Below are 13,733 nucleotides of genomic sequence, written 5' to 3'. Positions count from 1 at the left end.
TGAAGAGAGACCGGATAGGCTGGGGTTGTTTTCCTTGGAGCGGAGAAGGCTGAGGGTGACCTGATTGAGGTATACAAAATTATGAGGGGCATTGATAGGATAGATAGAAAGAAACTTTTTCCCTTAGCGGAGGGGTCAACAACCAGGGGGCATAGATTTAAGGTAAGGGGCAGGAGGTTTAGAAGGGAGTTGAGGAAAAATGTTTTCACCCAGAGGGTGGTTGGAATCTGGAACACACTGCCTGAAGGGATGGTAGAGACAGGAACCTTCAACATTTAAGATGTATTTAGATGAAACACCATAGCATACAAGGCTACGGGCCAAGTGCAGGAAAATGGGATTAGATTGGATGGATGCTTGATGGTCAGCGCAGACGCTTTGGGCCGAAGGGCTTGTTTCTGTGCCTTATAACTCTGACACTAAAACTAATCTCTGGAAAAAATGTTGCTTTAAACACTGTATGGTACTGATTGAGAAGTTACGTTCACACAAGATAGCAGATATGGATGCATAAGGTAGAAACTCAATGGAAATGATTTATGCTTGCAGGTCAGGGAATCAACCACACAGAAGTGCTGTCTGTACAGCAGTCTATCCCATAAGAAAGTTGTGCATATGCCTGGGTAGAATTATGGGCCGATCTATTGCCGAACAACAAAAAATATGAAGGGGATAGCCCCACACTCTCAACATTTCCATTAACATTAGGTAGGTTAATAAAGTGCCTGGGAATCCAACAAGTCATCTGAGCATTCTATAAACCAGATTTAATATTGCACTGGATTTACATACCATGTGGTGTCAAAAAGAAATGGTGCGAGACTGTCCTCTCCAGGAAGTCACATTACACTTTGCTCTGCAGTTAGGTCAGGCCAGGTCTTGACTCTACATTTACACTGTCAGTTAAACGCTTCTCACCAATGCTAAATTGTCAGTGCAAATCCATCCTTAGATTATATGAGAAGGGAAAGTTGTGGTTCCAATGTAAAGATATCTAAAGCAGCTGGGCATGGTATCCTCCCTGTCATATTGTTTAACTTATTCTTGATATATAAAGTACAACAAAATGGTTACAGTTCATCACCACATCTAATCTTTAAACTGTAACGAAAACAACAATTTGAATTTTCCATTGCCCAAGTAAAATGTCCCAAGGAGTCATAGAGTCAGAGAAATACAGCACTGAAACAGGCCCTTCAGCCCAACGAGTCTGTGCCGACCATCAACCACCCATTTATACTAATCCTACATTAATCCCATATTCCCTACCACATCCCCTCCTACATTAATCCCATATTCCCTACCATTCTCCTACCACCTACCTACACTAGGGACAATTTACAATGGCCAATTTACCTATCAACCTGCAAGTCTTTGGCGGTGGAGGAAACCGGAGCACCTGGCGGAAACCCACGCGGTCACAGGGAAAACTTGCAAACTCCGCACAGGCAGTATCCAGAACTGAACCCGGGTCGCTGGAGCTGTGAGGCTGCGGTGCTAACTACTGTGCCGCCCTTGAGCATTAACAAAATTTGACACCAAAGCACATAAGGAGATATTAGGAATGGCAACCAAAAGATTTTAAAATACTTTGCTATATGCATGCTTTGATTCAAATCAAATCAATGGGTCCTGGTGATTTTCTTTACTCCCTTGAGCAACATCCACAGTGGTCCTGCAAGTCATTTGGTTATCCCTCAGTTTCATTGGGCTAAAGTTTCCCGTGTTGGTCACGATCCTGACGTCGGGATGAATTCTGGCTCAGGAACCCTGAAGTGGCCGTGGTGGGACGACGGATACGTCCTACCGAGGCAGCCAATTAACAAGCTGCTTCCAGGAGCTCCGTCAAATTAGGGTTGGTGGCTGGGTTCCAGTGTCGGGACGTCCAATCAGCGCGGGAAATGCCTGGCCATCAGCAGGAATGGCAGCAGCATCATGGAGGCACCTGCAGTGGGAGGGAAGCAGCTGCCATTGTAGCAGGGCAAGCATTAGTGGACACATCAGTCTCCATGAAGTGGCTGCAAGGGCATGCTTGCTGTCTGGGGATAGATGCCCTTTGTGAAATATTGCTGCAAAATAAATATAAACCCTTAAATAAGTCGCAGCTTGGACCTCCCCTTGTAAAGCCACCTCTCGACACAGCGGGAGTGCCCATGCGCCATCGGGAAAATCTCTTGCGGCCTCAAGAATTGAAGATGTAGCTCATTATCATCCTTAATTGGATTCCCGCCGATACCGGGTGGGTTTCCATCAAACTCACTAGTCCACCTCTGGAAAAAGTGCTCTGAGGCAGGAGTACATCGGGGAACCGACCCAATGAATGTAATTCCAAATTTCCTCATGACCCCACCTGCAAAGCCGCCTCTGCAGGCCTGGGGAAATATAGCCCATTGCAGCTACCCATTATTCTAGATGTACAGTGCATGTTGTGATCAAAGTACATGAACAAACTGTGTACTGGTATCATAGTAAAAGCTGAAGGATTGACCTTTGGCTGATAACTCCATACATGATTCAACTGTAGGTTTAGGATTCTTTATACCACATATGTGCTCCAACAGGACCTTGCAATAGTTGTACTTTGCGCATATTGGAATAAATTCCGTCATTTAAGCAGAATCAGAACATATATGTGCAAATTTACCTGGTGAACCAGCCAGTGATTCAGTTCTGCTGACAGCAAAAGTACGAGACAAAGACAAAGGAACTATAGGGGAAGTGAAAAATAAGAACAGAGAGAGAAGTAAAAATTAACAATGGAAAAATATTTGACACATCACACATTTTATGTGCCTTAATAAGGCAAGAGAACTCTGACTTTGTACATAAAGTTAGCATCTAAATTATAAGATTAAATACAATATGCAATTGTCATGCAGGCCCCTACCTGCCAAGAATGAGGCATATTAACTTTGCCACATGGATATTAAATTTCAAATTGTTGCTGGGAAGAGAAGGCAGGTTACAAGTGGTTGCCAGCCCGCTGGCTGGAAAGACATTTTTTAACAGAGGGTATTTGTAGACAAAGGACCACTCCCTGACCCACCCAATACACAAAGCCAGAAGTGGTTATACCAGTCACGTGACTACCCTGCTGGCCAACTAGGGGAGTTTTAAATTGTACAGATGGTGTTTGAACTGGCAGAAAGCTCTTTGCTCATGGACTGAAGAAGACCTCCTGTCTGCCTCCATCTCTTTCTCACAGAACTGAAACCCTCTGAAGACACATGAACCCCAAGAGAGAAAAGTCTCCTACAGGTGAACAAGGTTTAATAATAATACTGGGCTCCAACGAAAAGCAAGATCTACCTACAATCAAGGACTACAGCGAGCTCGAAACACAGTAACAAAAAAACCCTTCTCAAAGACTGCCTCAAACTTTGCCACTTTATTTTCCTTCTGCTCTTTTCTTATCTATTTGCATGTGTGTATCGCGTATGCATGCTAGCATGGACGCGTCGTGCATCCGTAGGCGTTAAACAAATTAGAGTTTAAGTTTAAGGTTTAATAAATTTTAATCTTTCTTCTTTAAACCTGACAAAGCCTGTTTATGCTCATTTCTTTGCCTTATAATTGGAAAGTGGTGAAAAGGATTCACCAAGGGGGAGCTAAAACACAGTGTGCTCAAAAATAAAACCCTATCACAGTAAGACCAGGTGAAGGCAGAAAGGGACCCCTAGACCTCTTTCTCACCTGGTCATAACAGAAATTTGGGGGCTCGTCCGGGATTGACCAACAAACAAGAAATTGGAAGTGGGAAGCCAAATTGTTGCCAATCAAAAAAAGAGCAAGATTAATACAGGTTTTCTTGTGGTTGTGTGTGATTGAATACTAACATGCCTGCAACTGAAGCTAGTAGCTCTCCAAGCCAGGGTGAAGTAGCTTGGGATAAGGTAAAAGCCCTGTCTATGGAGGAGTTGAGGAAAATGGCTGGGCAGTGTGGGATCACTGTACATGGCAAGGCTAGGAAGTCTGAACTCCTAAGGCTAGTGGCCAACCATTTTTCCCTTGAACCTGAAGAAGCAGAAACAGGGTTAGAAGCAGATTCCGACAGGGTATTCTTAGCAAAGATACAATTGGAACAAAGAAAACTTGAATTAGAAGACAGGGAAAGAGAAAGACAGAGACAGAGAGAGAGAGAGAGAGAGAGAGAGAGAGAGAGAGAGAGAGAGAGACAGAGAGAGAGACAGAGAGAGAGACAGAGAGAGAGAGAGAGAGAGAGAGAGAGAGACAGAGAGAGAGACAGAGAGAGAGACAGAGAGACAGAGAGAGAGAGAGAGAGAGAGAGAGAGAGGAGAGGGAGAAAGAGCGAGCCTTCCAAAAGGAACGTGAAGAAAATGAAAGGCAGGAGAGAGAGACTGACAGTGAGAGAGAGAAAGAATATTAAGAGTGTTGAAGTGGCTTGAGTTAACTAAGGGGCGACAGAGTAAGTCCAGTGAAAGCATGGCCAATATGGAGGAGCAGAATTCAGGGCTGGGTACAAAATTGCTAAAACTCGCTCAACTAATTCCAAAATTCAATGAGGAAGATGTGGATTAATTTTTTGTGTCTTTTGAGAAACTGGCAAGGTAGCAAAAATGGCCAGCTGAGACCTGGTCTCTTTTACTACAAAGCAAGCTAACTGGAAAAGTCCATGAGGTTTATTGCTTGTTGCCAGATGAGAGTTCATCAAGTTATGAACTGACCAAAAATGCTATCCTCCAGGCATATGAATTAGTACCCAAAGCCTATCTCCAAAAGTTTAGAACCTTCAAAAAGCAAGCTAATCAAACTTATCTGGAGTTTGAAAGAAGTAAGCAGCTGGCTTTTGACCAGTGGCTGAGGGCTCTTAAAGTACAGCTCAGCTATGAGAATCTCAGGGAAGTAGCTCTGTTAAAGGAATTTTAAAACTCTCTCCCACTCTCAATAAATACCCATGTAGAGGAGCAGCGGGTCCAGAGAGCCTGGCAAATGGCCGTTCTGGGCGATGAGTTTGCTTTAATTTATAAGTTGGTTTCCCAGGGGAGAACCTTTCCTAATCATCCCCACAAATCCGAAAAGGACAAAGGATGGGAAGGTGATATCCGCCCCAGGCAGTCCTGGGCGAGAAAGGAAAGCAGAAGACACAGGGGGCCCTCCTCCAGCCAAAAAGGAAGCTGCTGTGAGAAAGAGTGAGACCCAGAGACCTGTGTGCTTCCATTGTAATAAAGCGGGGCATTTGAAGGTGACTGCTGGAAACTAAAGGGAAAACCAGTAGGATTAATCAGGGCACACACACTTAGTGAAGACGAGAACCTAATAGGAAGCACTGCAGAACAAGCTGTGGCTTTAACTGCAGTAAGAATAAGACCCAGGTTTAAGAAGAATACTGGGTCCCAACGAAAAGCAAGATCTACCTACAATCAAGGACTACAGTGAGCTCGAAGCACAGTAACAAAAAAAAAAACCCTATTCAGAGACTGCCTCAAACTTTTCCACTGTATTTTTCTTCTGTTATTTTCTGTCTCTATTTGCATGTGTGTATCGCGTATGCATGCTAGCGTGGGCGCGTCGTGTATCCGTAAGCAACAACCGAATTAGAGTTTAAGTTTTAATAAATTTCAATCTTTCTTCTTTAAACCTAAGAAAGCTTGTTTGTGCTCATTTCTTTGCCTTATAATTGGAAAGCGGTGAACAAGGATTCACCAAGGGGGAGCTAAAACACAGTGTTTAAAAATAAAACCCTATTACAGTAAGACCAGGTGTCATAGAGTCATAAAGTTATACAGCACAGAAACAGGCCTTTCGGCCCACCGTGTCCGCACCGGCCATCAAGCACCTATCTATTCTAATCCCACTGAAGGCAGAAAGGGACCCCTAGACCTCTTTTCTCACCTGGTCGTAACACAATATATTACCATAACAAACATCAGATACAACCCCATGTAATATTACCTATTGTTCAATCCCACACTTTTCTTGAAAGTGTTAAAATTACCCATCTCAATCTTGTCCAATTACTCAATTCAACTAAGTAAACTGTGATTTTTTTTTTATAAAGTATTTTTTCTAGTTTTCTCCACTCCTGTCCAGAAAAAGTTCCTCTTTGGTAGGCCGCTATTTCACAGACACCCTCCAGTACTTCAGCCAACCGGCATGCTTCACGTGGGAAGGCATGCAATGAATGTTAGCAGGTTACTCCATCATGGATGGGATCAGAACCAAGCCGAATAGACGTCCATACTTGTAAAATTCAGTATCACAGTTACTGCCCGAGTTCAGCTAGGTAAGCACAGACTAGGAATGAACCCTTGGAACCTTCTGGTTTATATGGCTCAGTACTATCCAGATAGTGCCTCATTTCCAATTCATCAAGGTTTGGTCCTTATGAATTTAACTTCTGTCTTTTCATATCTTTCAGAGATTGGGATGGTTTGTGTTAGCTTCAACATTGGTTCATAGATGTTAAAATGTTTTTTATTATTGAAAAGTCTAAGTAAAGGGCCATGTCCATAGTGCACAATATCACCAGGATTAAGAGTAGGAGAGAACACTAAGTACATCAAGAATATTGAATATGAAGTGACTATTAATAGAATTTTATAAATTTGTATTTGTACTGTTGACTCTATGAAATACTCAACATATAATAGTGTGTAGTTTAGTTTAGTTTAGTTTAGAGATACAGCACTGAAACAGGCCCTTCGGCCCACCGAGTCTGTGCCGACCATCAACCACCCATTTATACTAATCCTACACTAATCCCATATTCCTACCACATCCCCACCTGTCCCTATATTTCCCTACCAGCTACCTATACTAGGGGCAATTTATAATGACCAATTAACCTATCAACCTGCAAGTCTTTGGCATGTGGGAGGAAACCGGAGCACCCGGAGGAAACCCACACAGACACAGGGAGAACTTGCAAACTCCACACAGGCAGTATCCAGAATTGAACCCGGGTCACTGGAGCTGTGAGGCTGCGGTGCTAACCACTGCGCCACTGTGCCGCCCCACAGTGTAATGAATGCATGCTCTGTCACCTGACGTCACAGCACATAAAGGTACTATTATTAACTTAATTATCAGATCAGCATCCCCTTTAATTTCACAGATAGTGTTAGTGCAAGTTCAATCAATGAACTGAAGGTGACAATTAAGTAAAATTACAACTGCAACTGAAAACTTCGGGAACATAAGTTGCACCGAGTATGGATCTGACAACTTTATTTGTGATGTTACAGTTCAACATAGACTAAGTCCCAGCAACTATGTTGCAAGTACAGTTGTCAAGAATCCTGAGTCAAGCATCCCCATTCAAACTCAACATGTTTTCTGGGTTCAGAACTTGCTAAAGATGGCCAAGAAATTGTGTCAAAATCTGAAGCAAAACTTTTTCACTGATGTACTAGGCAGTGTAGAAAAGACAACCAGTTTAACTGAAGCACTAGGTTATTACATTTTCCAGGGATCAATTGAATCAGATTTCAGATGAGATTAAGGAAAAACTTTGGGAAACATTTGGCAAGCCGTGCATTCAGTTGAAATTTGACAGACATCAGCAATGGCTCAGTTAGTAGCACTCTCTCTGAAGGTTATGGGTTCAAGTACTGCTCCAGAGATTTGAACGAAAAAAAAAAAATCTAGGTTGGCACTCCAGTACAACATTGAGGGAGTATTGTACTGTTGGAGATGCCATTTTTGGGATGAGACGTTAAATCAAGGCCCCATCTGCCCTCTCAGGTGGCACAAAAGAACCCATGGCACTATAATGAAGAGGAGCAGGGGAGTTCCAACCGGTGTCCGTCCAATATTTATCGCTTAACCAGCATCACAGATGATGTGGTAAATTGGCTGCTGTGTATCCTGCATTAAAACACTTCAAAAGTACTGGCTGTAAAGTGCTTTGGGACGCTGTGAAATTCGCTATATAATTGCAAGTCTTTCTTTCTTGAACATCGTCCAAAGTGAAGCCCACTTTTCTACTGCTGTGATCGCACTCCTGTTACTTGTTAAATACTGTACTTAATCAACGTAGGTAACTCGGCAAGCACCAGGCATTTTTTTTTTCTGGACCGCACTTAATTGGTTTATTCTGTCCTTAGCCAAAAGATATAGCAAAACCATAATCAGATCTACCATTTTTCCAAGCCTATTGCAACTGTCAAATATGTGGATGTTCCTTAGCTGCAAATGGGTTTCAAATGCCCTTAGGTCGTGGAAAGGGCCATTAAAATGTTTTCTAGATATACACTGAAAATGACACAACAATATTTTGAGACCTCGAATGCCTGTAACATGACACAACTTCATCATTTACATCTGCCTGATCCTTGGAATAACAGTGAAGTGCAGAAAGATTCAAACTTGTGTAATCAGTGTTTGACTATAATGGAAAACTATGTCAAATTTCAAAAAGGGTCCTGAGGCAGAGTTTTATATTAAATGATTACACTCTACAGGCTTTTGAAATTGCTCTTACTTCTAAAAATGACCAGATGTGTAATTATTTTAAAGCTCTGACAACTCACATTCAATAAACATTGCTCAGTAGATCAGTATTTTCCAAAATGCTCTAATCTGCACTCAGTCATTTTCTTAGCATTTTCCACAATATTTCTTAAAAAAAGATTGAGCATGTAGCTTTTGAAGTGTCATTGGCTCTTTAACATGACTATTAGTCAATTGTCTTTAATCTGAACCAGCACAGTATAGTAGAGCTGTAAACTCACATTAAACCTGCATTAAAAAGAGGCCACATTTCACTTTACCCAAGTCAATTGAGAAGGGATAATGGGGGTAAAATTCAACTTCGCTTTGGGTGCAAAACAGGCAGTAGCGAATTGGTAGCAGCAGCGAATTGGTAGCAGCAGAGTCCTGACCAAGTATGGAGTGAAAACTAAATAACCAAGAAAAGCATAAAACAATTTACGAAACTCAACCAGTACAAAAGCAGTCCTAAACAAGTTAAAAGGCCTTAAAACAAATATTTCCGAGAGTTAGGTAATATTTAGCCTAGAAACAGACTAGTGAAAAGATCTGTGAGGCACTGACAGTCATTAAAAGTGAGCCAATGGACACTGGGGAGGTACAAGTAGATTGATAACAGCATAGTGACAAAACAAGAACAGTTAACTGCAGACCCATTAGTCCTACTTCAATTTTGTGTGAATTAGTTAAACTAATAAGGATTATGTCCAAAACTTAGTAATACGAACTTACAAACTAGGAGCAGGAATAGGCTATTAGGCCCCTCAAGCCTGCTCCGCCATTCTATAAAATTATGGCTGATTTGTTTGCGGACTCAACTCCACTTTCCTGTCTACCCCCGATATTCTTTGACTCTCTTGTTTGTCAAGAATCTGTCTACCTCTGCCTTAAAAACATCCATGACCCTGCCTCCACCACTCTCCAGGGAAGAGAGTCCCACAGACTCTCAATCCTCAGAGAAAATATTTCTCCTCATCTGTCTTAAATGGGAGACCCCTTATTTTTAAATTGTGTCCCCTAGTTTTAGTTTCTCGCACAAGGAGAAAAATCCTTTCAACATCCACCCTGTCCAGTCCCCTCAGGATCTTATTTGTTTCAATAAGATCACCTCATATCCTTCTAAACTCCAATGACTACAGACCCAACGTATCCAACCTTTCCTCATAAGATAATCCTCTCATCCCAGGTATCAGTCCAGTGAACCTTCTGAATTGCTTCTAATGCAATTATATCCTTTCTTAAGTAAGCAGACCCAAAACTGTGCACAATACACTAGATGTGGTCTCACCAATGCCCTGCACAACTGTAGCAAAACAGAGTCATAGAGTCGTACAGCATAGAAACAGGCCCTTCGGCCCATCGTGTCCATGCCGACCATAATGTCTATCTATACTAATCCCACCTGCCTGCATTAATTCCATATCCCACTATGACTTGCTCATTCAAGTACCTGTCCAGATTCCTCTGAAATGTTGCTACTGTTCCTGCCTCCACCATCTCCTCTGGCATCTCATTCCAGATACCCACTATTCTTTGTGTGAACAATTTATCCCTTTGATCCCCTTTAAACCTCCTCCCCCTCACCTTAAATCTGTGCCCTCTAGTTTTAGTCACCTCTACCATGGGAAACAGACTCTGGCTATTTTTATTTTATTTAGAGATACAGCACTGAAACAGGCCATTCGGCCCACCGAGTCTGTGCCGACCAAGAACCACCCATTTATACTAACCCTACAGTAATCCCATATTCCCTACCACCCACCTACACATGGGGCAATTTACAATGGCCAATTTACCTATCAACCTGCAAGTCTTTGGCTGTGGGAGGAAACCAGAGCACCCGGCGAGAACCCACGCGGTCACAGGGAGAACTTGCAAACTCCGCACAGGCAGTACCCAGAATTGAACCCGGGTCCCTGGAGCTGTGAGGCTGCGGTGCTAACCACTGTGCCGCCCAGATAGGCTATCTACTCTATCTATGCCTCTCATAAGTTTATGTACCTCTATCGTGTCCCCACTCAGCCTCCTTCGCTCCAGGGAAAACAGACCCAGCCTATGCAATCTCTCTTTATAACTCAAGCCCTCCAAACCAGGTAACATCCTTGTGAATCTTTTCTGCACCCTCTCTAGCTTAATCACATCTTTCCTGTAGTGCGGTGACCAGAACTGCACACAGTACTCCAAATGCAGCCTAACCAACGTTATGTACAACTGTAACATGACGTCTCAACTCTTGTACTCAATGCCTCGGCCGATGAAGGCAAGCATGCCATACGCCTTCTTCACCACCCTGTCTACCTGCGTTGGCACTTTCAGGGAACTATGTACTTGCACCCCAAGGTGTCTCTGCTCAACAACACTCCCCAGGGCTCTGCCATTCACTGTATACGTCCTGCCCTGGTTTAACTTCCCAAAATGCATCACTTTGCACTTGTCTGCGTTAAATTCCATTTGCCAATCCCTTGCCCACTTTCCCAGTTTATCTATATCCTGTTGTAACCTTAGACAACCTTCTTCACTGTCCACTACACCACCAATTTTGGTGTCATCTGCAAACTTACTAATCATGCCTCCTACATTCACATCCAAATCATTAATATATATGACAATCAACAGAGGGCCCAGCACCGATCCTTGCAGCACACCACTGGTCACCGGCCTCCAATCTGAAAAACAACCCTCCACTACCACCCTCTGCCTCCTATCACCAAGCCAATTTTGTATCCAATTGGCTAGCTCACCCGGGATCCCATGTGTTCGAACCTTCTGGACCAGCCCATCATGCGGGACCTTGTCAAAGGCCTTGCTAAAGTCCGTATAGACAACGTCCATCGCCCTGCCCTCGTTAATCCTCTTGGCCACCTCCTCAAAAAACTCAATCAAATTCGTGAGACATGATTTCCCACGCACAAAGCCATGCTCTGCATCTCAGAGTTCTGCAATCTCTCTCCATTTAAATATATTGATTTTCTATTCTTCTGGCCAAAGTGAAGAAGTTCACACTTTCCCACATTATACTCCGCCTGCCAAATCTTTGCCCACTCACTTAATCTATCTATATCCCTTTGCAGACTCATGTCCCCTTCACAACTTACTCTCCAATCTTTGAGTCATCAGCAAATTTAGCAACCATACATTCAGTCCCTTCATCCAAGCCATTGATATAGATTGTAAATAGTAAACAATGGTCATTAAGATTTTAAACACTGTAATCATGCCAATCGTAGTGTAGAATCAATCCGCACTCCGAGACTTCAGCACATAATTGGGCCCGATACTTCAGTACAGTAATGAGAGTCCTGCATCGTCAGAAGTACCATCTTGCAGTGGTTAGCACCGCAGCCTCACAGCTCCAGGGACCTGGGTTCGATTCCGGGTACTGCCTGTGTGGAGTTTGCAAGTTCTCCCTGTGTCTGCGTGGGTTTTCTCCAGGTGCTCCGGTTTCCTCCCACAAGCCAAAAGACTTGCAGGTTGATAGGTAAATTGTCCATTATAAATTGTCACTAGTACAGGTAGGTGGTAGGGAAATATAGGGACAGGTGGGGATGTTTGGTAGGAATATGGGATTAGTGTAGGATTAGTATAAATGGGTGGTTGATGTTCGGCACAGACTCGGTGGGCCGAAGGGCCTGTTTCAGTGCTGTACCTCTAATCTAATCTTATCTTTCAGATGAAAAGCTAATTTGAAAGCCAGCAATGAGGATTACAATCCTATGGATAGACTGAAGAAGCTAAGGTTGTTCTCCTTTATAGCAGAGAAGGCTGAGAGGCGATTTGATAGAGGTTCAAAATCATGAAGGATTTTGATAGAGTAAATATAGAAAAGCTGTTTCCAATGGCTGATGTGTCGATAACTAGACGGGACAGATTTAAGCTTATTGGCAAAAGAATCAGAGGTGACATGAGGAAAATCTTTTTTAATCAACGAGTGGTTAGGATTTGGAATGCAATGCCTGACAGGACAGTGGCTACAGATTCAGTAGTAGCCTTCAAATGAGAACTGGATAAATACTTGGAGGAAAAAATTACAGGGATTTGGGGAAAGAGCGGGGGTGTGGAACAAACTGGATTGTTCTTAGAAAGAGCTGGCACAGACTCGATGAGCTGAAGGGCCTCCTTCTGTGCTGTACTAACCTATGATTGTATCTAACCCAAGATGCTGCCTGGCCAATAGTCATCTGGGTAAACCTTATGATGCCATGTCCTTAAACTTTAAGACATTTGATAAAGTTCCACACAAGATTAATTAAGATCCAAGGTGTGGGGATTAAGAGCAAAACCGGAGTATGAAGAAGAAACCGGTTTAAGGATAGAAAACAATGGGTACTGGTTAAAGGAGTAATGTCAGAGTGGGGGAGGGGATAGTACTGAATGGTGTTCTCCAGCATTCAGTGTTGAGACCATTGGTCCTAACTTGCATGAAATGCAATGCGAATTGACCAGATTTGCAAAAATGATACCAAACTAGGAGGGGCAGTAGAATTGGAACAGGCAGCTCAGAAAGAACAAAATGAGCTAAACAAAATATTTGAGTGCTTCACAAAACGGCAGAGGAAATTTATTGCATGCAGGCAATGTTCCCTTTAATTTCCCTTTGCTGTGCTTGGCTCATTTGCTGCACTGCGCAGTCCCTTTAAGATTGCTGTACAGCCACATATGTGGACATTTTAAAGGGGCTGCTTCTTGTGTGTGGCCTGTTTGTCCCCTTCACTCGTGTAGCTTAGAGTGAACATTGCAAACTGGTATAAGGTATTGGGCATACGAAAAGAAAAGTAAGTTTGTTCTGTATGGATGAATTATGATGAGCCAAATTACTTTCCTTAATCGTAAGGATCTCGTGATTTTATTACTGAAGACTCAAAGGAAGCAGAAGAGCCACTGATATTCTATCCTCAAACTATCCACTAGAGGGCTGTCAAGGTTAATGTGTAAAGCACCATAATCTCCTCATTCATCATCTTAAAACAAATAGTAAACACAATGCACTTTAAAGCCATGAAACAGAAAAACACTTAAAATCTCTTCAAGAACATTTTAATTTCACAATTTAGATATTAAAACAGGGTTGGATTATCCCCTTGGCTCAGCAGTGTGAATAATTTCAGCACCAGCATAGTGCAGTCTTTCAAAGTCCAATTTGCTTTTATGCCAGATTTTACTTTCAGCCCTATTTTGTGTCAGCAGTAAACGTTAAGTCTTCCTGTGCCATTACAGTCAGTTCCCTCCAATTGAAATGTGATGAATCAAGATTGGTTTAAGGCAATTAATGTTTTCACAAGGTA

General features: G+C 42.7%; 1 protein-coding gene across 6 annotated transcripts in view; it reads right to left on the bottom strand.

Moving 5' to 3' along the window:
• The window catches only part of LOC137380760 (metal transporter CNNM2-like), a 263,880-nt gene that overhangs the window by 46,810 nt on the left and 203,337 nt on the right, over positions 1-13,733 (bottom strand). For 4 of the 6 annotated variants that reach the window (XM_068053075.1, XM_068053077.1, XM_068053079.1 and 1 more), the window contains one exon: positions 2,645-2,707. The exons of the other annotated variants lie outside the window; for them this stretch is intronic. In XM_068053075.1, the coding sequence (XP_067909176.1) occupies positions 2,645-2,707 (63 nt within the window). The remainder of the gene's footprint in view (positions 1-2,644; positions 2,708-13,733) is intronic. 6 annotated transcript variants of the gene reach the window in all.

This window comes from Heterodontus francisci, chromosome 20 (assembly GCF_036365525.1).
Source record: "Heterodontus francisci isolate sHetFra1 chromosome 20, sHetFra1.hap1, whole genome shotgun sequence".
NCBI classification, from domain to species: domain Eukaryota; kingdom Metazoa; phylum Chordata; class Chondrichthyes; order Heterodontiformes; family Heterodontidae; genus Heterodontus; species Heterodontus francisci.
This window is presented reverse-complemented; position numbering and strand designations above follow the sequence as displayed.